Genomic DNA, 23,864 nt, shown 5'->3' on the forward strand with positions numbered 1-23,864 from the left:
CTGCTCTTTCCTGCTATTTTCACGTTTCAGTATGCAGACAGAGCAACACGTTTATATTTTATTTAAGCAGCAAATGTCCCAATTTCAATTTTCAGGTGAGTTTAGCTGCAAAATGTACTTCAAAGGGATAAGGCATATAGGTCTCAAATCACCAATGGTCTGTATTTCCATACAATCTCTTGGAAACCAATTTAAATAGGGGAACCATTTAATTAGGCTAGTATTGCTTTAATCTCTTGGTATCACATCTCCATAAACTCGTCTTTCAGGTGAGAACAACACTATTAAGAAATAATGTCTATTATCTTCTTTTAATTAACACAGAGAAATCTAATATTAGCAGCATGATAATCCTTCATACACATACACTTTTACTCCCAGTTACCTAGACATACTTTCTGGCACATTCAGACTGTGAAATGCCAAAGACTGGAAGGAACTTGATGCTTACTTAGGTAACAAAATAATTTTTTTTCAAAAATATGTAGGGAGAAGCCTATCATGTCACATTCAACTGAGATTTTATACGCACGAGGTCACAAGCATTGAATGCTTTTAAATACTTGGCCCTAACTCTGGCTCTGGAGAACTGGAACGCTCTGGCTTCAATGCGTAGGAATCCCCCTTTGAATGAAGGCTACTCTTTTGCACTCACACCCTTACTTGCCTAAATTCTGAATGTGTACAGTTGCACCGTCAGTGCAAAAAGCTCTCCTGAGACTTGCTATTTCATGAGTGTTTACCCTGCTGTAACTTCATACTCTGACCCTTTCGGCAGTGTCCTCTTTATCTAAACACAAATTTACAGCTCAGAGGAAGTTGTGCTGTTATATTCACTGCTTCCCTCATTCAAACACACTGAGCAAGGCACATCTGATTGGTTTTAATGTTACCTTTACTTGGAGGTCCTGATGTTACTGTCCATAATGAGAGTTATTGCTAGACATTAGAAAGTATTTGCAATGCTGCATTTAGTTAAGGAAATACCCCTTGAAATCTCGATAAATCATTATAAAAGAAAGTTTCCCATTCTGTGTCTCCTCATGTATCAAGAACTTAAAACTTAAGCACCATCATGAAGCCCTTACCCCTCCTCTATATTAAGCAATATCTTTTATCTTTTGATTTCACTTGGCATAACATTACTGTCAGGTGAAAACTGCTGATCTTTCAGCCTGCCTGAGAAGCAGGGCCATAGAAGATTGCTGAGTGGCAGAGTGCTGAGCTCTGTGCATTTTATCACTCCATTTCCTCTATCTCCTTTTATTCTGTCTTTTTTATCTGGGACTGCTGATGTGCAAGTTCTGGTACCTGCCACAGACAGTACAAGTGATCAGAGCCTCATCTACTGTGTGCTGGCCACAAAAGACCAAAAGACACTTTCTGCAGACCTGGTTCTCAATGGGTTTCAGAACACAAAATCCAGAGCAGACAGACTCTCTAAGAAGTCAGTAGCTAACACAGGCTAGAGATTGAACATATAGAAAAGTATATACACCTGATCCAGCAAATCTTGTTTTACTCTGAAAAATATCACCACAAGTAGGAATCTTCATGACATATTCACAGACCGGCGTGTTGAACATAATGAGGAAAAGTCTTCGGAATTTCTGGTTTTTGCCTTCTAAGCAATCGCTCTACCCACTCTGCAAGGGGCAGACTAAGTCTCAAACTGAATCCTGGTACTTCTGAGTTGGTCTAACCCAGTGCAATCCCTTGTCTCAGGTTAATCGAACTCAGTCTAAGGTGCACCTTAAATAGTATAAATCCATATTGTCTCTCAGTTCATCAAACACTATGCCTATGCTGTGAAATACTCCATCCAAAATGTTAAAGGGTGCTCCAGCACAAAGGTGTAGCCATGGTTTTGTTCCATTGGCAAAGGCAGAAAAGATAATTGTGACTAAGGTATCCTACCTTCATCTGCTCTCTGCTTGGGTTACTGTTCTCTAGATCTCCCCTTCTTTACGTAGTTGTAACTGGTCTCCATTAAGTTAAGTTGTGAACAATGGCATTTCTACACAGGGTATTGTAAAATCTGGAAGATACTTTATTGCTTATTTTGAATTCGAATATTCTTTGGAACCTTACAGTTTTCACTTATTTATTAATCCGTGAAACAAATAGTTTCTACCACAAATTACTATCTCCACTATGAGGTTTTCACTTTAGAAATAGCTTATCTTAGAATGGAGCCAGGATAAACCTATGTCCAATTGGATATGGACTTCAACCTTCTTCTGATTTGGTCCATTGGATAAAAGTGTTTGAAACTGGGTATGTTTTTTTAACACTTCTGATTTCGGCCAATGCTCCTTTTGAAATGGTTGCTTATCACACTGCAATGTCTTCTGTGTGCTTGTCTTTATAGCCTGTTAGTATATAGCATGACCCAATGAATTTTAAGCTAGTCTACTGTAGAATAGCTATTCTGGATGAAAAAGCAGTCTTTCAAAGTGCTATTTAATTTTTAGAAGGAACTCGGTACTAAATACAAGGACCTTGGTAGAAGAATACTTCTAACAGCTGTAGTTCCTCCCACCAGAATACTCTCTGCTTTTGGAAGTGCAGAACTTCAGGCAGCTGCAGAAATGGCTTTACTGCTGTGATAACTGTTGTGGGAATTTGCAGGCACTTTATTCAAAACTCAACAAAAAAAATCAGACAACCTCAATTGCCTTCACTAGGGTCATTTCCAAAGCTTTACATAAATTGAATCTGATGCAAAGGGAAGAAATTTCAACTTTACTGGAGCCATGGTATTATAGGAAACTGCTTTTGTTAGTGAAACTATTCAGAAGTGCACAGAAGCATATAAATCCACAAGGAGAGATATGAAAAGTTGAGTCTTCTCTTCAAAAAGCGACTGATACCAGTTAATCTCTAGGTACAAAAGTACCAGCTGGCCTATGAACAACATAGCAGGGGAGAAAAGACTGATTTTAATTATCATGCTGATGTTTTAGTTTCAGATAAGCACCAGTTTAAGAATGAGCAGGTGATGTACAGATTTCGCTATGATGATGGAACGTATAAGCCAAGAAGTGAATTGGAAGACATCATGTCCAAGGTTTGTTACCATTCTTGTGATTTGTGTAAGAACCCTCAAATGAGTTTCATCTGCCTCTAAATGCTGGTGAACTGTTGGATAGGAGATCCCTAATGCTGTTTACCTTTGTTGTATTCAGCTCTCCATACTAATGCCATAAGAGGCATTCAGTCTAGAGAGAGGAAGCAGAGCTTAGCCGTAAATAACAGTACACTTGTGACTGCACCCAAGACTACTTTTTAAAATCCTAATATAGTAAAAAAAAAAAAAAAAGGGGGGTCTGAAAAAAAGGATAGGCCATAATGCAGAATGTCTGTTGAAAATGTAGGCATTATGGCTCAGGGAGATAGAAGACATCAATATTTAACTGCCGCTCCCGATAAGCGTATGTCAAATGAGTTCTGCTGACCCATATATGCCCATATATTATTTAATAAATTGGATTTCTTCTTATGGACATCAGTTCATGGGTTAATTGCTAGGAAGGATTAATGGAGAAAATGTTGGAATGGATTTGATTAGAGATAAAAGTGTATTTTTCAGTTTCTGGAGGCAGGGAAATAAGAAAGAATTGTTTGACAGAGGATAAAGGATTTGTTTTGGAAAACAGTTAATCAATAGATAATTCTGGCTGAGTAGAGACATCAGTGTACAGGTTTTGCTAGCTGTAGCTAAACAGCATTTTTTGGACAAAGAAAAAACTGATAATATCATCTATTTTTCCTTCTTCAGGGCGTGAGGCTCTACTGCAGACTACACTGCCTGTATACTCCAGTGGTAAAGTAAGTTCACCTTCGTGATCCCCTCACATACAGTATCTGGCTTTGTTAAAGGGACAACATGCTGCTATTTAAATCTTGCTTCTTTCTCATTATAAACTGTAATAAACATTTTTGTGGCTCTTTTACTTTCCTCCTATCTCCACAATTCAGCTCTGTAGTTGGACTTCTGTTGGAAGATGTTTGAACTGGATTTTGGGAGAGTGAAAGGCTGGCGTTGCATTCTTCCTGGGATGTGCTTCCTCTTTCAGTTCACGAGAGCTATTAGCATGCCACAAGTTTATTTGTTTACTCTGGCATTTTCTGTGAGATAAAGTAGGTGTGATTAATGAGTGACTACTGATTCAGGGCAGATTGTGTAGTGTAGATGATGTATTATTTGGTTATAGAAAATGTAAACAGATGCTGAAGTGATGTGAGCAGATGCCAACGTGATGCTAGGATGCTTTCATTCAAAGAGCCCTAAACAAACAACAACCAATCAAAAGTGAAATAAAACATGAAATTGTAATATGAAAAAAAAAATGAAAATCTTGAATGGAGTCTTCAGAACTTGGCTTTATATAAATGAATTCTAAAGAATAGAGGGAACTTACCTCTATTCTTTTATTACGTTATTTTATTTTATTACTTATTACAGTTACTTGCAGGTAGTTAACCCTCCCAGCCCACAGGAGATGATTTGCAATCATCATTGCCTTACTGTGGACATCAGATGAGCATTTCTGGCCTGTAATGGAACCCACCTTGAACCATTCAGGTGTTCTGTTTAGGCACCTATGACTGAGAATTGGGCATTTTTACTGAAGAGAATTTCATTTTTGCATAGAAAAAATGGATGAGGAAGAAGTCCCAAATTCAGCACAGCTTCCCTCTTGTCCCTGAGTTGAGCAGCTGCAAAGATAGTTACAGTTCATAAGCCATATCAATCATAAATTGTTTTTGTTGTTGTTGTTGTTTGTTTTTGTTTTTGCCAGAATAGCCATTCTAAAATAGTATAGATTTCAGTCAGCCTGAAGGGTAACGAGAGCAGGAAAGTGTGATGCAGCCCTGGTAGACAAAGTAGTGATGTATATGGATGTATGTGTATTTGCACACACACACATTTCACTCCTTAAGATGGTAATTCACATGCAAATTAGGAATAATGGTAAGCAAAACTGAAGAAATGTCTCTGGCCTCAAGTTACCCACAAAGTGAGAGGGATGTAGTCTTAAGCTTTAGGGAATCAGCAAAGGGAAAATTACTACCACAGGCCTGTCTTGTGGTGTTTTATCAATGTGCTGCTTTTGTGATAAATCTCAGCTGGAGAATCTTCTTATATCAGGAGTAATCTGTATTGTACATGTAGCAGTATGTAACTAAACTGTGTGTGACCAGTGAAAAATTGCACACTCTCAGAATTTTTAGGATCCTTCTGGACAGACTGAACATTTTCAGTATGTTTGGGCTCTTCTTCCAGCCATTTGCTTTCCTACTCACCCTTCCTTTATTTCCTTGTTAGACATCTTTTCATGTCTTCTGTTCGTATCTTTTTGCCTCTGACAAGCCTAACGTTTCAGGAGGTAGCTTTTTGCCAAAAGTTATTTGTGCAAACCCTTTGACTTTCTGCTCTGCCTTTGGACCACTGCTATATTTGGAATCTTCAGACTGCTGATGCCTGCAATCACGCTAACAGGGTGGGAAAGATCTTTTCACAGTGCAACGTTCCTTCTAGAAAATCAGGAAAACTGCTTGTAGTGGCTGGTGCAAGTGCCAAGATAATCTGGAGGAATCAAAGTTCACCATTCAATCATTTTGTGGACAGCCATGGAATATGTTTTTGCTTAGTTGTCCTCCCTTGTGGCTTGAGAGAGTGTATGCAACTTTTGTCTTTAGGTTTTTCTAAGTAGAGTCTGACATTAATGTACTTTGAGGACAAGGTATTGTACCCCACTTGCAAAAAAGCATGCTACTTTGAGGGATGATACATGAAGAATGTTAGATATAGAAGAGGTTCTGAATATGTCTCTGATCTAATTCAGGGCAATTTGTGAGGGCAGGAGAACTTGCTCACTGTTTACATGTTTGATGGACAATATTTCAGTGTGTAGATGAAATACAGCCTGTGGGGAACATTATATTTCTCTAGTTTCTGTGAGGCAGCAATGTTCTGCCAAAATTTCTATGGTTCCCACTTCTATATTTGACTGTTCACCTGCAGATCCTGGTTCTGGATAACATTCTGTGATGCGTACTCCTCTCTTGTTCGGGCTAAATTGAAATGAGGGAAAAGTCAGTGAACTAATGTTGAAATATTCATCCTGGATAAGCATTTAAGAACAAGCAGTGAAAAACTGGCCTCGGACCAAGATCCTAATGCCAGTTTATTCAAAGCTCTATGCCAGCATCTCTATTAAAACATAGGGAGTTGCTTCTCACAATCTGGAAACCCCTACTCATTAGTACTCAATATTTTAATGCTTTCCTTTATTGTTCTGACATTTCAAAAGCACATTTTCTCAAGATAAGAGTGTAAGAGGGGAAAACTGCCCAGAAAACTCCCACAGTTTTGTGCTGGGCTTAGCACATTACTGGAAGACAAGGTAAAAAATATGTCTAAGCACTATGAGGAAAGCTTTTGTTCCGAGGATATATTTCTGGAAATGCTGTCATTTTTTTTTTCCAAGTTTTGAAAGTTCTGTTTCCCTTTCTAATTTCTCACACCCTGCATTCTGCTTTTCTGCTGCATTTAATTACAAAAGAAAGTCACAGCATATTTTTATCTGTAGATGATTAGTGAAAGGGAAGCATAGGTAGTACGAAGTTTAGATGGTGCTTTGATTTTAGATTTTTAGAAAAGAAGGAAGTATCAGATGGTGTGGTGCTGATGAAGGAGGTCGATCTGACAGAACAAAAGACTAAGGTCTTCCCTCAAGATGCCGCTACAGATATATCCAGACTGTAAAACAGTCACAGTGGCTGTGAAAGTTTCCTTGCACAGTCATGCCAGGGGACCTCAGGCTTGAAATGGAAGGACCACCTCTGAGGGTGAGAGAGGAATTAATTCTCCATGGCCCATTCAGGATTTGGCCTCTCTACTGAGGATCTTAAAAAGAGAGAGCCAATTAATGCAAATTAATTGTGGTAGAGGCTTTTGTGATGTGGAACTAGGAACTGGATCAAGACCACCAACCCTTTTTCAGGTCAGCCAATAAATAGCCTTAAAATGGAAAGATCTTTTCACTCCCTCACGAGCTAGATTCAATTCAGTGACCTGGAGGAGGAAGGTGTTAGAGCCCAATGTTCTGAGCCACACACTACTCTTATATTTGTATCAAAATTCTTCAGAAGTATTTTATGAAAGACTAAAAACATCAGCTATCTCCATGGCTCTGAGGAGATGAATGGAAGGAAACTGCAAAATGCAGCAACTTACAATAGGGTTTCATTGCCTGATTTCAGGACCAGTGCTGCTCTCTACAAGGGCTGAGTGTGAGATGGTAAAACTTGTGTTACAAGATCTAAACGCAACACTTCTGTTTTATTTGCAGTGGTTGAAATTAGGTAATGCCACAGAGGAACACTCTACTCTATTTGTATCTGGCTGCTCAGGCATTTTGCTCAAGGAAGTAAAATCCTAACAGGTGCAGAGAATCATGAGAATCTCTCTTGACAGAGTCGGCTAAAAGGTCCTTAATTCAGGGAGCCTAGCAAAAGGGGTCACAGAGGGAATATGCAGGGTGACTGCCTATGAATATGTCGGTGGGTAAACACTGAAAAAGCAGAACTGTTAAACCTAACAGATGGGCCTGGCACAGACCCAGTAAATGTAAACTGGGTACGAATGCAGTTAGGATGGGAACAATATGACTTCCTGCTAGAAGAATGCGATTTTCAACAGGCGCGATGGTGGCAATATACTAACCTGAGTTAAAGAAGAAGCTCAGTGCGTTTGTGGAAAGAATGTCCTGGCAGGAATATGAACTCATTGAAGATGGCTTGAAAAACCATCAAGAGAAATTTAAAATATTACTGATCTGTATTGATTTCAAATATCTTCTTAATTCAAGTTTTTAGAAAAGTTTAAAAACTCCATGCTTCTAAAGAAAGGAAGGTATCTGCTTCCTATTGCATGTCTTATTTATTTGTGGCTGGGAGTCTCATAGTTTTTTCCATCTATAATTCTTTCCTCAACTTCTTAACAGTGGATTGTAATAGTATATTTAGGTTTAGAGTGTAAAGAAATATTTACCTTTTGTCCTGATTTTCCCCAAATTCTCTTTCTTAATTAGAGATCGTGACTATCACCTGAAGACCTACAAATCAGTAATCCCTGCAAGTAAACTAGTGGATTGGCTTATTGCACAGGTAAGAAATTTTTAAGATATTGCTGTCTTTGACAAGTAGCTTATTTTTTCAGTTTCATTTAAAAGTAAATAAAATGCATTTATCTAAAGAACATTACAACATAATTTAACATATTCAATGTCTTTGAACTTTCAATCATTTGCTTTGTGTTATTTTTTATTTGGAGAAACTTGTTATTTGGCAGCATAAAGAGAAGGGAAGTATTATGTTAGCCCAAGGAGTGGTGAACTGGATGTTCTTGGAGATCTTTTCTATTTCTTGCGATTTTTTCTGAAGATGTTCAAAGCAATGTTCATCTGGTACAATCTAGTGTTGGTGTGATACAACTGAAGAATGAATAAAATCTGAATCACTGTCTTTAGAAGTTGGAGTTGCCCAATATTTACTGTGTAATTACAGAGAAGAGCCTATAGATTGGGGAATTAAAAATTTAGCTTTGTTAGTCTAAAGCAGTCTAAAAGGAGAGGGTATCCTGTTGCTCACCACCATAGAGTCTACTGCACATTCTGGCTTTGTCTTAAATGATGGTCAGATTCACAGTCACATCAAGTCCAGTACTGACAAAATGACATAAAAGAAGGATAGTTTGAGTTAGAATCAGACCTCTTAACTATCAGGTATGTTGTCCTTCAGAGATGTTTCCTGCAATTGCACTTGACATCCTTCTACATTAATAAGATTGCTATGATTTAAGGTTATTCTGTGCCAAATAACTGAGTGAGAAAGGAGTAGCTGATTGCTTTCCTATTAAGAGCCTGGAAGAGAGTAAGCGTATTATTACTGAAATTGTTGTATCAGTTACTTGTAATTTAACAGGGTCTTTTCATGGAAAGCTGAGGAAAAAAAGTCTGCTTTGGCCAAAGAAGAGAGATGTAATCAGGCTAATCTCACCATTATAATAGCTAATCGTAGTGCCATAGGCAGTAGAAAGACTCAAAGAGTGATGTATAAGAGCAGCTCTTGGTCTGGAAAAATGTAGCTCATTACCTTCCCCATTATTCTTCCTTCTGGTAGGTTAATCTGGCTGTTCTCCTGTTTGCTGAACTTTACATTAAGATTGAACCAGATTGTACTAAAACCAGAAATGGAGATACAGAAGATGATGTAATTTATATAGTGTACGTGTGCATGCATACATGTACACAGATGCATTGATGAAGGAAAATTCTTCTGTGCTCAGTTAAAGGGGAACACTGTTAAATATTTAAATCACTGCCTGCAACTTAGATGAATTTCAGTCTTTGTAGCTAAATCAATCTTTGCTGGTAGATCCTTACAAACAGTAATTTTCAAGGCAATTTGCTTGGAGTTTTCATACCAGATTGAATCGTTTTCTAGCAACCATTCATACTTTGGCCATACCAGCTAACAATAGGTTTTAGTAGGAGCTATTGAATGTTCAGCATTTTGCAAAGCAGTGCATTTACTTAACTGCTCAAATATCTGCTTGTCAGTTTAACGTTAGGAATCTGTTCTTGAAAATATTGTTGATATTGTCTGATTTGATAACTACCTGTTAAACAAAAATGCTGGGACATTTATTTCTTCTTCTGACAATCAATTTGCATCATGATTTAAGTTTAGAAATGGTGCACAAAAACAGCGTGGCTTGTTGTTCTGTTAGATTAGGTGGGATAGAGATGCTTGTCTTCAAAGATAGTCCTCTCTTGTTTCTGTTTGCAATTTAGACTGTAAATGCCAGGAGGAGCCTTTCCTAATAAGAAAGCTGTTTTTCATTTCCTTGACCTTTGCAAATATTCATAAGACTGAACGCTGTAAAATAGTAGGAACTTTTTTTCTAATCAAAGAAATTGAGTCAACTGTATTTCAGGTGCTTAGAAGCAATTCTTGAAGGGAAGGATCTCATTGTTTCATTGATTCTGCACCCTCTTGGCTTTATTTTGCAACCTAATCTTTCTCCCACTGCCAGTAGACTGAGAACAAAGATGAACACAGACCTCACATAAACATGAGAGCACTTGTAGATCACAGAATCTCATGTGCAACTGAGGGTTCATTAAAGGGCACTATCACAAAAACAGTGCTTTTCTCATCTGCCCAAAGATTTACATCAAGACCTCCAGAAATAGTCTGTGATAAAACATTGCTAGTTGATCCCCAGTCCTGAGTCTCAGAAACTTCAAATGGCAATTTATGAAAGCTAGAATGAATGTAAAAGGAAAAATGTGAAGTAGAAACCTACTGGTAAGATAGATCCTTTAGGCCTCTTGCTCCTGTCATTCTCTTGTCTTCCCATCCTTCCACTCCTTCTTACCATTGCAGCACATACTGCACCTCTGCATTTTGCCACTTGAAAGGAGCAAGCACCTCTTCTGATTGGGAAGAAACATTTGATAATTGTCTGCAAACCTGATACACTCATAATCTTAAAACTCTCCTTTTCCATGATATTAACAAAATATTTAAAAGTGGTTTGTTTTTTCTTTTTGACACATCTGTGTTTATCTGCTTTCCTTTCTCCTACATGTAGCTGTAAACAATTTGGGACACAGACCATCTTCATCGCTGATCTTATACATCTCAAAACAACCAGCCATCATCCATGATTAGGACTTTAGACATCATATTGCCACCAGAACTAGACAACATGAATAAACTAATGGTGGCAGTAGCAATAGTAGTATATAGTAGTAGTAATAGTAGTAATAGTAGCAATAGTAGTAATAATAATGTCTACTGCGCATGATTCTTCTCTGTCTGTAAACTGTTTCTGTAATTCTGCTGACTTGAATTCAGTGATTGCATTGGAATAAACCTTAATTACTATGTCAAAACTAGTGCATTTAGTTTCACGTGCAATTTCCGTATGAAAAAAATTTCTGAGACTCATTCTGTCAAGATTGCTACTTTTAGGTGGTTCTTTTTCCTTAAGGTTTTTGTTACTGCTTTCATTGTATTTGGACAAATCACTACATAACATTTAGAAGGACTTACAGATGAGCTGACATAATCTATTTTTAGTTACCTTTTCTAATTAGAGAAGGCTGTTTTGCTGGGGGAATGATTTGAGGCCAAGTGGTCATCATCAGGAGTAGCCTGATGTAGTAGAAGTAGTAGAAGTTCTACAGCCTTCCTATACAGATCTTGTTGCCTCAAACAAAAGCAGATTCCTAAAGGTTAAAAAAATAATAGTAGAAGGCATTTTTCTTCAGTTTATTTACAGTTGAAGGACTAAATTAGATTTTTAAGTCCCAGCCTCTGTAAAATAAACTACCCATTTATCCCATAAATTAACACAAAATGAGTACTGAGGATTGTCGCATGGCAGGATGTTGAAAATGAGAAAAGACCTACAGAGATTGAAATTAGTTTATAGTGAAAGTTAAACTTCAGGTTTATCAAAGCCCTTTGCTTGGCTCTCCTTGTGTGATTACATAATCACGCAGCTCCTCCAGAATGGCCTCAGTCTTCTTCCTACCAAGACAACATTATTTACTTCTTGATTTGTAAATGTCATGGCTTTTTCGTGCTCTCAGAAGGTCTGTTCATCAAAAGCTAGTAATGCATCCGAGTCACAAGAACTGATCCTGTGTTTAAGTACTATCTTTACACCATAGTGGTGTTCTTTGCCAGCATTTGCCTGGCACATAGCCACCGCTCTATTTAGTTGGATGTGAAGCATACATTGATGTTCCACTGGCTCTCAATCTGCAAGTTGGTTTGTTTCAAACAAAGTCAGTATACTGCTCTGCCATTGCTGCTAGAGCTTCAGGGTAGCTTGTTCTCCAGATGGGAGGGGAAAAAAGAAACCGTAATATTTCTGTTGGATACAGCTTCCAGTTTACTATAACTGGAAGTATGATGCTAAAATAGTCCCTTTGCAAAGCTGCAGATCCCCCACTACCTGCTGGAATGAGCTGAACAGCTGCTTTTAGCAAGATGGGAGATCCTGGGTTCTTTTGTGTCCCTTAGGGAATTGGGAAGCAGACAGTCTTGCATTACAGCCCATGACCAATGTTAAAAATGTTTTTTATCTGGGTAAGACCAATAGTTCCTCTTGATTTTTATCTGCACTATTCAGAAATTGTTTCTCTAAAAATACAATCAGCATGCTTGCAGAAGTATTCACTTGTGGCTGCAAGTTAGCAGATGCATAGAGAAAACTGAGTATATTTTGTATTTAGCTGAACTGTAGACACAAAATTTAGTGTTGTTTTTTCAGATATATTTGTAAATTTGTAAGTCACCTTTAGTACCTATTTTGAAATACTATGCTGAAGGCTGCCAGTTAGTGAGCAACTGAATCCTTTGTCAGTCTGCTGGGTGAGGAAGGAGAGTGCTACTGCAGGTTTAACCAGTACGACCTTTGGAGTTCACATACAATGCACTGGGTTTACGCAGTTTTGTTTTGTTGTTTTGTTTTGTTTTGTTCGCTTGTTTGTTTTCCTTGGGTTTTAAGTATAGATAAGATCTCTTAACCTCTCTGTCTGAGTTTTGTCGTCTGTGGCTAATGGGCCCCGAAGTCTGACACTGTGATTGCAAGTAAAAAGTCTTTACATTAACATAGTATTATACTCCTTTGTAGGTTAAACAACTGCTTTCCAGAGTTTTGGTCTTTGTCCTCCTAGTTCCTGTCAGAGGGAAAAGATGCTATATATAGGAATGAATGGGATTTGGGCAAGGTGGGGGTAGTTATATTAATTGCTTTCTATTGTTCCCTCCCTACAAAGAGCACCCTGCTAATTGCAAAGCTACGAGCCATGTGGTGGGGAGGGGAATTAGTTTAGGAAGTTGTCTGAGGTGTAACATTTATTCTGTTTCTAGGGAGACTGTCAGACTCGTGAGGAAGCTGTCGCGCTGGGTGTCGGACTCTGCAATAATGGCTTCATGCATCATGGTAATGCATCAGTACCTCTTCCCACAGCCAATTAAAGCAGCTCTGCAGTCATATTAGCTGACAGTGTCTGAAAATCCCTTTTCTATATACTGTGCCATATATGCTGACATGCGAACAGCTGCAGGCATCCCAGCAGATCCATCCAAAAAGCAGCCTTTGAGCTTACAAAAAATGTCTGAACCCAGTACCTTCGTAAGTGAATCCCCTTGCTAGTGGTTATGATGGGCCCTGCAGTGATTAGACAAGCTAGAAGGGGAATATTTTTTCACTGCATCTCTTTCAAAGCCATCAGACCAATGCACAAAGTACTGTACTGAAATGTCACCCAAGAAAGGTCAGGTGCAAAGTAAAATTGCCTAGTTCCTGCTGCTTGGACAGCAAGTACAGTCCTTGAAGCTGAACCTCTGAAGCTTCTAAATCTGAAGTGCCAAATTGCCAAGTGAGACATCATCCATCGTCAGTGACGCTGCTTCTGAACTGGGGAAGTAAACAAACTACATCTGTATCAGTATCAAGTAGCCCATACAAAGTACCCAGAGTGTAACAGCATTTGTGCAATGAATCATCCAGTTCACATCATAAATAACACTTGCAAAAACAGTGTTTTTGAGAGCAGATTATTTTAAGTAACTAGTAGAAAATTTGCTTAGTGTTTGATAAGAATGTAAAAAAAATTGATTTGCTTTAAAGAATTTGATCTCTTCTGAGTCCATGTAAACATTGGTATTCACAGCACCCTTTGGCAAGGAGTTCCTCAGTGTAAGTACATGGTAAACGAAGAAGTAGTTCTTCAAGTTTTAAAATTGTCACTTGCCGCTTTTATTTTGCAGCCCCAGGTCTGGTATTTGAAAATGCATTAAAGAACTTTATCACGCCTTTCAGAATTTTGTAGATCTTATTTCCCTCTCCAATCCTTTTTAGGTTGAAAAGTCTTAGCCTGTTCAGCCATATGCCTTACCTTTAAACCGCCATTTTACCTCTCTTTCTTCCTTTTGTATTTTTACCATATTCTTTTTGATATGGGAGAGGAGCACAAGATATTGTGTAGCATCTTTCTTCCAAGGGGATCTTGTGCGTTTTATATGCAATCTACTTGACAAGGAGGTCAAACATCATATCATGAGCTACTATGTACTGTAAAGAAAAGCATGGCCCTAAAATACATGGCTCGTAGTAGCTTAAAAAATACAGAGCTGAATAGCTGACTGACGGGGATGCATCTGGTCTTTACTCTGTAAAGACAAGTGAAATATTTAAGATTTCCTTTAACTTTATTTTTTGTTTTTCTGTTTCTTTCTCTGTGCAAATGCATGTATGTGTTTCATGCATATTGTTTCCAGTCCTGGAGAAAAGTGAATTTAAGGATGAATCCTTATATTTCCGCTTTTATGCTGATGAAGAGATGGAAGGAACCAGTTCCAAGAGCAAACAGTTACGTAATGACTTCAAGCTTGTGGAAAACATCCTGGGAAAGCGTCTTCTGGTAAGAAATGTGTTAATGCAAACCTTTACCTTTCTATGAAACCGGTATTGTTTCAGGCTAGAGAATGTGAAGGAAAATTATGATAGAGTAGAATAAAAATTAGAATTACAGGTGTAGCTAGACTTGCCTTAATGGTAAAAATACTAATTCTTGAGCTATTTTGCTGTAGAGCCCCAGTTTTTGCAGCTCCAACTTTTCTAGCTGGGCAGACTACACAGCTTATTTTAGAAGCAAGGGATGTGTAAGGTGCAGGCCCCCTTCTCAAGCATGCGACCAGGCCTACTGCACTACCTGGAAGATTTGGTGTACAGCTTACAAACACGTATGCAAATGCAAGTAAGTTTCTGCCTACTTCTGACAGGTCTTATGAAAAGAGAAGGCTCAGAGATAAGACTATTTCATCCAGTTCACAGCCCAATCCCTTTCTTTTCCCATGAAGCCCTTGAGAGAGGCAGTCTGGAATTGAGCTGGCAGCTGGATGTTGTCTTAACAGGCAGCAAATGTCTCTGAGTTCACTGAGTGTGTACCACAGGGTTGGTGTGGTGGAGGAGGAAGTAGTGGGCACTACAATCTTGGGAGATGTCTGCCATCAAGGTCAAACACAGTTTAAATACCTTTATATAGAGAGTAGATTCAGATGAGAGTGAAGTGACTGATCAAAATACAGAGATTTGAAGACATCATTGAGTGATGTGAATATGCCCTGCATTACTGGATCAAGTAGCAGCCTTATTTTGTTTATAGAAACCAGTTTTTAAAAAAATCTGTTCATTTTTTTGCAACACTACTGTTATCTCCAGATTCCCACCTCACCAAACGCCACCACAGTCCTTAATGCACTGGGATTATTCTAATGCTGCTTTGGACTTGGTAGCTGGATTGCGTGTGCTCTTTGTTTTGAGATCCTTGTTTCCTGCCAGTAACTCCAGGCCCATCTTTTTCTCCCAATGAGCACCAACAGAATGCAGGAGCAGGATAAAAGCTTGGGTCAGAAACTACAAAAGCGGAATTGCTGGAAAAGATCCAGAGGTCCATAACATGGGAAAATTTTCCCTGTGGTTCACACAAACTTCACTGTCTCACTATTGCCTTGTCTCCCAGGAGACCAATCTGTGTTTGTCTCAATGGCCTGAAGTAATATTTAAAGCACCATGGGACCTCAGAATTGTTCCTCTATGCATCCAGTGCCAGAGACAGGAGTGTCGTGGTAATATGATTACCCTCCTGGAGAACCGTTGGATAAAGGGAAGCGGTTAAAAGGTGCTACACTTGTGCTTTTTTTTTTTCCCTTCTGTGATCTGCAAAGCACTCAGAGATCAGTTTTGTTCAAATTGATGGGAACTGTCGTTGTTCAGGTATTTTTAATTTTCTTCTTCATCAGGATAAGATAGCATGAAGCATTCTATAAGAATAGAATGCTTATTCCACTTTTTTCTAGCAGTTCAAGGTTTTCTGTTACAAAGAAAATGCCAAAGCCCAGCAATAGTATGTTAGCCCTGAAAAGAGGGATTTAAAGTTGATTCTGTTTTAATGTAACATAATTGTTTATTAGTATTCACTAAAGGGGCAGAACAAACTGAAGCCTCTTCAGCAAACTGCAAATCTTCCACACACAAACTATTTACTAGTGATTAACTGTAATCCCTAATTGGTCCTTTAAGTCACTCCTTTTTTTAAAAAACTTAAATATTTACAACAGGAATATTTTTAACATTACTGTTATTGTAGTTCTGAAGTGCATCAGTCAACCTGTCAAAATACAATCCTGTCTCAAAAAGTAACCAATCTGAAATGGACTGCACGCGCTGAGTAAGAAATCTACCACTCAGAGGGAGCAGCTTTTTTTTGAAATAAGTAGTAGCCACGCTAAAGGTCTGAACTGCATTCATTTGCACAAATAAATTAGCAGCCCCCTGAATGCTTAAGAAGCACATCCCACAAATAGTGCCACAGGAAACGCATTACATTTATACACAGAAACATTTGTGCCTGACTTGTATTTCATTGCGTGTTTAGCAATTACGAGCAGCTGGAATCTTGAGGTTTTGGTGCCTGTGGAACATCACTGCTGCCTCTTCACATGACAGAGTATTGATTTTTCCCTTCCCCCAAGCCCACCATAGAAAGTTTAATGGAATTTCCTCAGCACTGGCTTTTGAAACATGCTTCTCTTCCATGAAATCCTTGTTGGTTAGTGCGACAAATCCCACCCATTCATCTAAGTTTGCTCTATCACAGTAGAGCTTGCCCTTGAAAACCGAAGACAACAAACAAAAGCTTTGACCAATATATTGTTGGAAATACCAAAGAAAAAAAGTGCTTTCAGTTTGAAAAAATGCACTTCAAGCAACATTTAATATTCGTTTGTGCAATTTTTTTTCCTATTGAAGGCCATAAATCTTGATACACTGAAAAAATATACAACATTCTTTGCATATTTGAAGAGAATTTGGATTTTGGATTGATTCCAAACATTGTGACTTGGTAACTGCAGTATGCTAGTAACTTGTTAGCCCAAGCACAAATTAAAGCTGCTAACTTGGAGCTTAATATCAGGCAAGGATAGTTGCCTGTAGAGGTGGGCTGTCCTTGAAGTTGCCTAAGAAGATAATTACACAGACATTGCTAGAATCTCCAGAAGACCCTAGTGTATCATTTATCTGATCTCACAAGAAAAGCATGTCGACCGATTCCTGATGATGATGCCTGTGTACATTTTTTATAGCATTCTGAAACCTGTCACGCTGGATTGGAGATCTGGACTTTAAGTCTAAACCTCAACTTTCCAGACCCGTAATATCTCATACATTCTTCCAGGGCACCCAGTATGTTTTACTACTTGCCAGCAGTGTGTCACAGTAGCTGTAGGAGTAGTTGCAGTCTCACTGCAGTTCTCAGCCCAGGCTGGGGCATGTCCTGCAATTCAGCTCACACAGGTGCCTGAGTACTGTGGTGTATTCAGTCAAAGCTAATGGGTTGAGCACAGAAGTCAGAGCTACCTGGGTTTTAGTTTAACTTCACGCTTGAACTCACTGTGTGGCCTGAGCAAGACCTCAAGTCTCTCCTTGCCTCATTTTACCATCTGAAAATGAGGATGCTAAATCTCATCTATTTGTAGGGCTTTCCTGCTACCCTTACGTCTAGAACCAGCTTTGAAGATGAAAACATCTTTCTAATTCAGTACTTCAGACCTCAAGTTTTAGATACTAAGTAGAATTATCATATGAATTCATGTCTTTTCAGTTTTAAATCAGCTAATTCAAGAAACATAGCATTCACCTTAAAATTCATATACAACTATAGAACACAGTTCTCATTCCAATCACAAATAAATAATAGTAATTGCTATTACTCAAAGCCGTACTTACTCCATAATAAAAATCTCTCCCATATTTAATGATTTTGGGAGAACTATCTTTGTGCTTGTGCTAATATAAAGTGACCTAATTCTGCAATATTTCAGCAAGGACAGCAAGAATTGCACTCCTCCTTTGCTCTTCATTACACTAGTGTACAAAGGTGTATTCAAATTATTGATTTAAAACACCCCTGGGAACAGGGCCACTAATGACAGCCCATCCTCTGGGGATTTCTGATCTCCCAAGGAGGCAGGCTGGCAAGTCAGTAACAAGAGGCATCCATCAACTAGATGAATGTGGCCAGATAAGGGCTTTTAGTGGATTTGGATACTAAATATTCCAGTGAACTCTGAAAAGCATCCTTTAGGCTGTAAATCTTTCACTGTTCAGAATGAACAGTCCAATTTCAGTTCAGTTTCACCGTTCAATTTCAAAGATCATAAACCAGAAGGAACTTGGAGATGTTTTGTACATATAACATCTGTTTTGCTAATGTGACAAAAGATACTTTTAAAGATACTAGCAGTAGGGCTGGCCTAGGTTCTGGAGCTTCTCATTGAAAAGAAATTTTGTTCTAGTGCCCCAGAGCTGTGGACTTTTGAAAGTCTGGGGAGACTGGAGCAACCTGGGAGGTGAGGTGGTAGGAAAGTAAGTCTGTTCAAACCAAGGCTGCTGAGGGCCACAGGGACTTCAGCAGTTTTGTGAAGCATTCAGACTTGACATCATCTCATAAATCACTGCTCCTTATGAAATTCTTAATCAAATCAAACTGTTGAAGAGTGTCCAACAGAGGGGTTTATGCTGGAGAGCTGTGAAAGCCAAGAGAGAAGGATGTACGTCCTGGACCCTGGTTTGGGAAATGATGGGCCATCTGCTATGCTGCCTCTTCTGCTGCTGATGTCCTCAAGAGGTTCTTTAGGCTGAGAGTTCCCGCTTCTCTCTATTTAGCCTCTTCCTGAACAGTAAGAGCAGCTTGGGGAGGCTGCCAAGAGAGAATTTGATCCTTCACCTCCTTCACTGAAGGAAGAATCTTGGTGCCCGGCCCAAGGCCCTTTGTGTGTATGCAGTGGGAGGGTTCAGCAAGTATAGTGGATAAACAAGTATAGTGGATAAACCAGACGCTATACCTTGTACATTGAAGTGTCACGCCCCAGGCATTTTCTGACTCCATGATCCTCCTTGTACAGGAAAGGGGAGCAGTGAAGAGGTACCACATTGGCATCATGACCCACATACCCAAAATGCTTTGTGTATGTAACAGATACAGGTGTAATAGACCATTCTTTTCACACCTTTTCTTCTCCCCACTTTTCCTCCCTATCTCTGCCAAAATTCTCTTTGAATAGGTTCTGACTACATTTGTCCTCTGGTTTTGATTAAACATGCTTATATCTCATATGGTTTCATTTTTTAATATGGTTGTTCTTCAAGATTAAACAGCTGCTTCCTTATGTTCAAAAGAACTGATTGGATTTCGGGGGCATGGAAATAATTCTTGTAGATGGCAAGTTAGCTAATTGGTTTGGGTTCCTCAGGGATAAATGGTGTTCAGATGGGGAATTGCGAGGTATTACTCTTTTATAATAGAGAATGAATCATAGCCCTCTCCAAGTATTGCATATTGAATATTTTCCATAGTTTACCTTTTCATAAGAGAGTGTTCCCACTACAGAAACATCGCTATACAGAATGTGAGATTTCTTCCTTTACAACATGGTGATGAAGTTCCTAGTGATGATGCACTTGGGAATTCTTAAATGTATTTTGGTTCTTTGATTTCAAACACTACATTTTGCAGATGCAAAGAGCAAGAGAGGTTATTAAAAATGACAGCCTATAACAGATTTTCATGCCTGGTAATGGTAGCTGCACCCAAACAGTCATGTAAATTTGTGTAGCTGATGGCTTCTTAAGTTTTGCAAATCAAAGCCTTCACATTTTGAACTATCTTTTTTTGCATGTGCTTTCAAAGTCCAAGAAATGAAACTGAACATTTCTTCAAATGTAAAACGAGAATTGCATGGGAGAGCTATCCTAGAAATTTTCTATTTAACCCAAATTGTGAAGTGGTAGAAGTACATGTTTGGTTGGGTTGAAACCCATTACACTTGCAATACTAAAAATCTAACTGGTGGTATACCCAATTTCATAAGCTGGCCTTGTATTAAACATGCTTAAATAGCATTGTTTCTGCAAACATTTTGTTAGGAATATCCAAGAATGGCAAATGTATTTTTTACTCTCCTATCTGTCATTTAATCAGAACATCATCTGAGGAGGACTTTTTCTCTGCAGGTGTATTTTGTCATACGTTACTTTAACATAGCTGTATGGCTCTTGCAGGATTCGATTTCTTTAATTTTTTTCTAAGATGAATTCCTGTAAAAGGACAAAGTTTTTAAGCTGGTGGCATTGGCTACAATAGAAAAAGGGCAGTATTTTAAAATAGCAGGAATAATTAGAATCAAGGACATAATTCTCAGTAATGTTTTTCCTAGTAGCATGCTAGATTATAGATAGCTTTATTTTTCCTTTCAACTTGATTCTGATTTATCAGATGGTTCTTAAATGTGTAGTGTTAGCTCAAAAACAAGATGTTTATCTACTACAATTTCTATTTGTCCACTTATCAGAAGCCAGGCTTACTTTTATTTTTTAAAATGGTTAGTGAGTTGTTAAGCTTTTTTTTGTTGTTGTTAATAAACCACTAGAAAAGGAGGAGTGAAATATATATTTACTGTGATTGATATGATTTTAAAAAATATTTATAAGGCTGGTCTGTGTGACCTCATTGCAAATAGAAGTAAGCAGATTCCCAGAAGCAAGAACAGCCATCTTCTACCAACCATTAAAACTACAAACTGAGCATATTACATGGTCTTATTATCTTCCCTCTTTGTTCTCTCTCACCAACCCCATCTAGGGTTTTATCCAGCAGACCAACTGTTGTAATGTAGATTTATGTAGTATGTGTTGTTGTCTATACAAAGTAAGTGTGAGATCCCCAATTTTTCTGAAATTGATAGCTAAAAAGGAGTCCTATTACGTTCATTATTGGGTATATAGGAAGCATTCAAAAATAAATAAATAAATAACTTCATTTTGATCTGTAAGTTCACCTACCAATGGGAAATACTGAATATTAATCACTTCTTTAATCTACAAGTGAAAGATATTACAAAGAATGAAGGGCTAGAAGTTAAGACCAAACGGAAATGAGAAATGAAACACCCATTTTTAATAGAGGAGTTGGTTAACCATTCAAACAAACTCTCAAGGGAGGGAATAAATTCTTCACTTCTTAAAGACCGCAGATCATAATTGGATAACTGTCTGGAAACTCTGCTTTAGTATAGTAAGGGCTCAATGCAGAAATAACTAGATTAAATTTTATGGCTCACGTTCTGTAGGAGATCAGACCAAATGATCTAATAATCCCTTTGGCCTAAAGATCTACAAGTCTATGTCAATCATGACTTGCAATGAAAAGTCCAGTTTCTCAACTCCATCCTTCAGCCTTTCAGCTAACTCCGTATTCATGAATAATTGCCTAGTGCTCTTTTCGTTTTTAAGATTTTACCAGAAGAGGATGACTATGGATTTGACATAGAAGAAAAGAACAAAGCAATTGTGGTGAAGTCAGTTCGAAAAGGGTCTTCTGCAGAGGTAAGGACTTATATTTGTAAATATTTTGTGTTTGATAGCTAAGAATGTTTCAATGTTTTGAAAATGTATAAAACTATCTTCTTAAAGTCTGTTTCTTTCCAAAGGCAGCTAATAGAAAACTGGGAGTCTTCTACAATTCCCATACTGATTTTAGTAAGTTGAGAATGTCAAACAGAAAGGACTTTTGAACTGGGGTTTAATACTTACTTTTTTTTTTTTTTTAGTTTAATAATTAAGTGATCTGAGTATTCTTGATTCTCATTTGTTTTACAGTCAGCAGAGAAAGCATTCCCATGCTCAAAATCAACACAGGTTGGCCAAAAATTGTATTAATCTAAACCTCTGCTGTAAACCATTGCCTGACAGATAATCCTGCTGTCCTTGCTTTGGCTAGCTGCCTGTGGAATATCCTGCAAATCTGTTTGCATTTTAAAACAACAGAAGCACACAATTTTCTGAGGAATCTTTTTCTTGATCTTCCAAGACAAACTGTTTGTGACCATAAGCCCATCTTTTCAACTCCATCATAAAATATTGCTCAAGGAAAGAACTAAATCTGCATGTCTGAATCGGAGGGCTCTCAGCTCATTCTGGAAAGACCTGAAGTCCAACAGAAATGTATTTCATTACATTCCTGGGCTTTTTAATTGCTTTGTGATACTAAGGATATCCAGCATGTAATTCTGTGTGGCTCAGCAGCTGTAGGCCATTTAGAGACCCTATGCCTGCTGTCTCACTCCTCAGGGACAAAAATGAAGACATACAGCTTTGCTTCACAGTGCCCATCACAGCACATTGCATTCATTAGGACTGTCAGACTTCAGGGCACAGGAAGATTCCAGATTCACCGACTGAAGTGGGAACAATTCCATTGCTTGCATGGATTTATTCAAGATTAACACGTTGGTTTTGACTTTAGGATTGTGATTTCTTGTTCCTACTATACCAGGATCAAAATTGTCACGCACAGGTTGTGGTGGCACACAGCACTGAACGTCTTTCATGTGCAACACATGGCTTTTAGGGTTTTATTTAAAATCAGAACTGCCAAACATTATTCTTTTTAGTATTAGTGTCTTTTTTTCTTCTCAAGAGTTTTTAGAAACTTTTATGAGCCTATGGCAGAAGCAGTTACCAAACTGTGTTTAAAAGTTGTTAACCGAACAATTGCGGGAACATCAAATTCCTGTCCGGACAGGACACTTGAACTGCAGTTTGGGAACTCTTCACCTGAGGTTCAGCTTCTCAGTTTTGGCCCTAACATTGAAGGTTCATTAGAGCTGGGTTTACCCCACCAGTTTTAAGCCTGAAGATGGTTTATGAATGATGGTCTTACTCTATCAGGAGGAAACAACAGTAAAAAAGATTATCCTTCTGGGAGGTGTGGTTGCCGTCCTGCTCTGAACAGCCAACTGAAGAGCAGATGTCTGGTGCTTGAGCAGAGTGTGTTCAACAAGCAGCCAGTTGGCCAATGGCCACGCAGATGAACAGCAAATAGCATGCTGCTGGTGTTGGGGAAAAACAGTGGCCTGGATCCAGACAACTGCATTGAGTTGTCATAAGGAGCATCCATTAGTCAGAGAATTCAAATGCCGTGACGCTGCAGGTCTTTACCCGTTCAGAGATATGTTGTCAGTTGTTTATTAGCCTGGTTAGTTATATCCCAGGAGAGTAACAGGTTTTGTTTCTGACAGTTACTAGTTTGTAGGGTTTAATGTGGGACTGTGTACCTCATATATTCATGGATTTACTATGATTATGCATGCAGGTATGTTTCCCATATGCACAATCCACAGGTAGAATGATTGCAGATATGCAAAGATTTTAGGTGACATACATTTAGGACATACATTAAGTGCATGAGCTACTTTGAGAAAGTCACGCCTAAAACATAATGACTTTAGAAATATATATAATAATTATTACTTTATAATAAACCCACCGGTGTAAGTAAATGGTTGGATTTGATGATCCTCAAGGTTGTTTCCAACCTAAATGATTCCATGATTCTAATTGCAAATAGCATGAACATTTCCAGTAAATTATAAATCAAAGTTTGTAAAATTCTACTCTTAAGTTAAAATGCATCTCTACTGTTATTTATACATATTATCAATTTTATAGATTATTATTTACAAAAGAAGAAAGGGGAAAAATGTTATATACAGGTACACAAGAGGATGTTGTGAACTGTATAAGCTTGAGAATTAAACCCAGGAGAGAACTTCGTAGTTTCTCCTTTTAATAGCTTAGATTTTGAGCAAAAAAGTATAGGTTTTTGTAGGTAAGCTTATTTCTGACATTAAGACTGCAAAATATT

At 38.2% G+C, this 23,864-nt stretch overlaps 1 protein-coding gene across 4 annotated transcripts in view; it reads left to right on the top strand.

Annotated features, from left to right (window-relative positions):
• The window catches only part of PREX1 (phosphatidylinositol-3,4,5-trisphosphate dependent Rac exchange factor 1), a 172,425-nt gene that overhangs the window by 115,526 nt on the left and 33,035 nt on the right, over window positions 1-23,864 (top strand). For all 4 annotated transcript variants that reach the window (XM_080558290.1, XM_080558291.1, XM_080558288.1 and 1 more), the window contains exons 12-17: window positions 2,967-3,070; window positions 3,782-3,831; window positions 8,103-8,178; window positions 12,964-13,036; window positions 14,377-14,519; window positions 21,452-21,544. In XM_080558290.1, the coding sequence (XP_080414416.1) occupies window positions 2,967-3,070; window positions 3,782-3,831; window positions 8,103-8,178; window positions 12,964-13,036; window positions 14,377-14,519; window positions 21,452-21,544 (539 nt within the window). The remainder of the gene's footprint in view (window positions 1-2,966; window positions 3,071-3,781; window positions 3,832-8,102; window positions 8,179-12,963; window positions 13,037-14,376; window positions 14,520-21,451; window positions 21,545-23,864) is intronic.

This window comes from Anser brachyrhynchus (assembly GCF_964034855.1).
Source record: "Anser brachyrhynchus genome assembly, chromosome: 16".
Lineage (NCBI taxonomy): Eukaryota > Metazoa > Chordata > Aves > Anseriformes > Anatidae > Anser > Anser brachyrhynchus.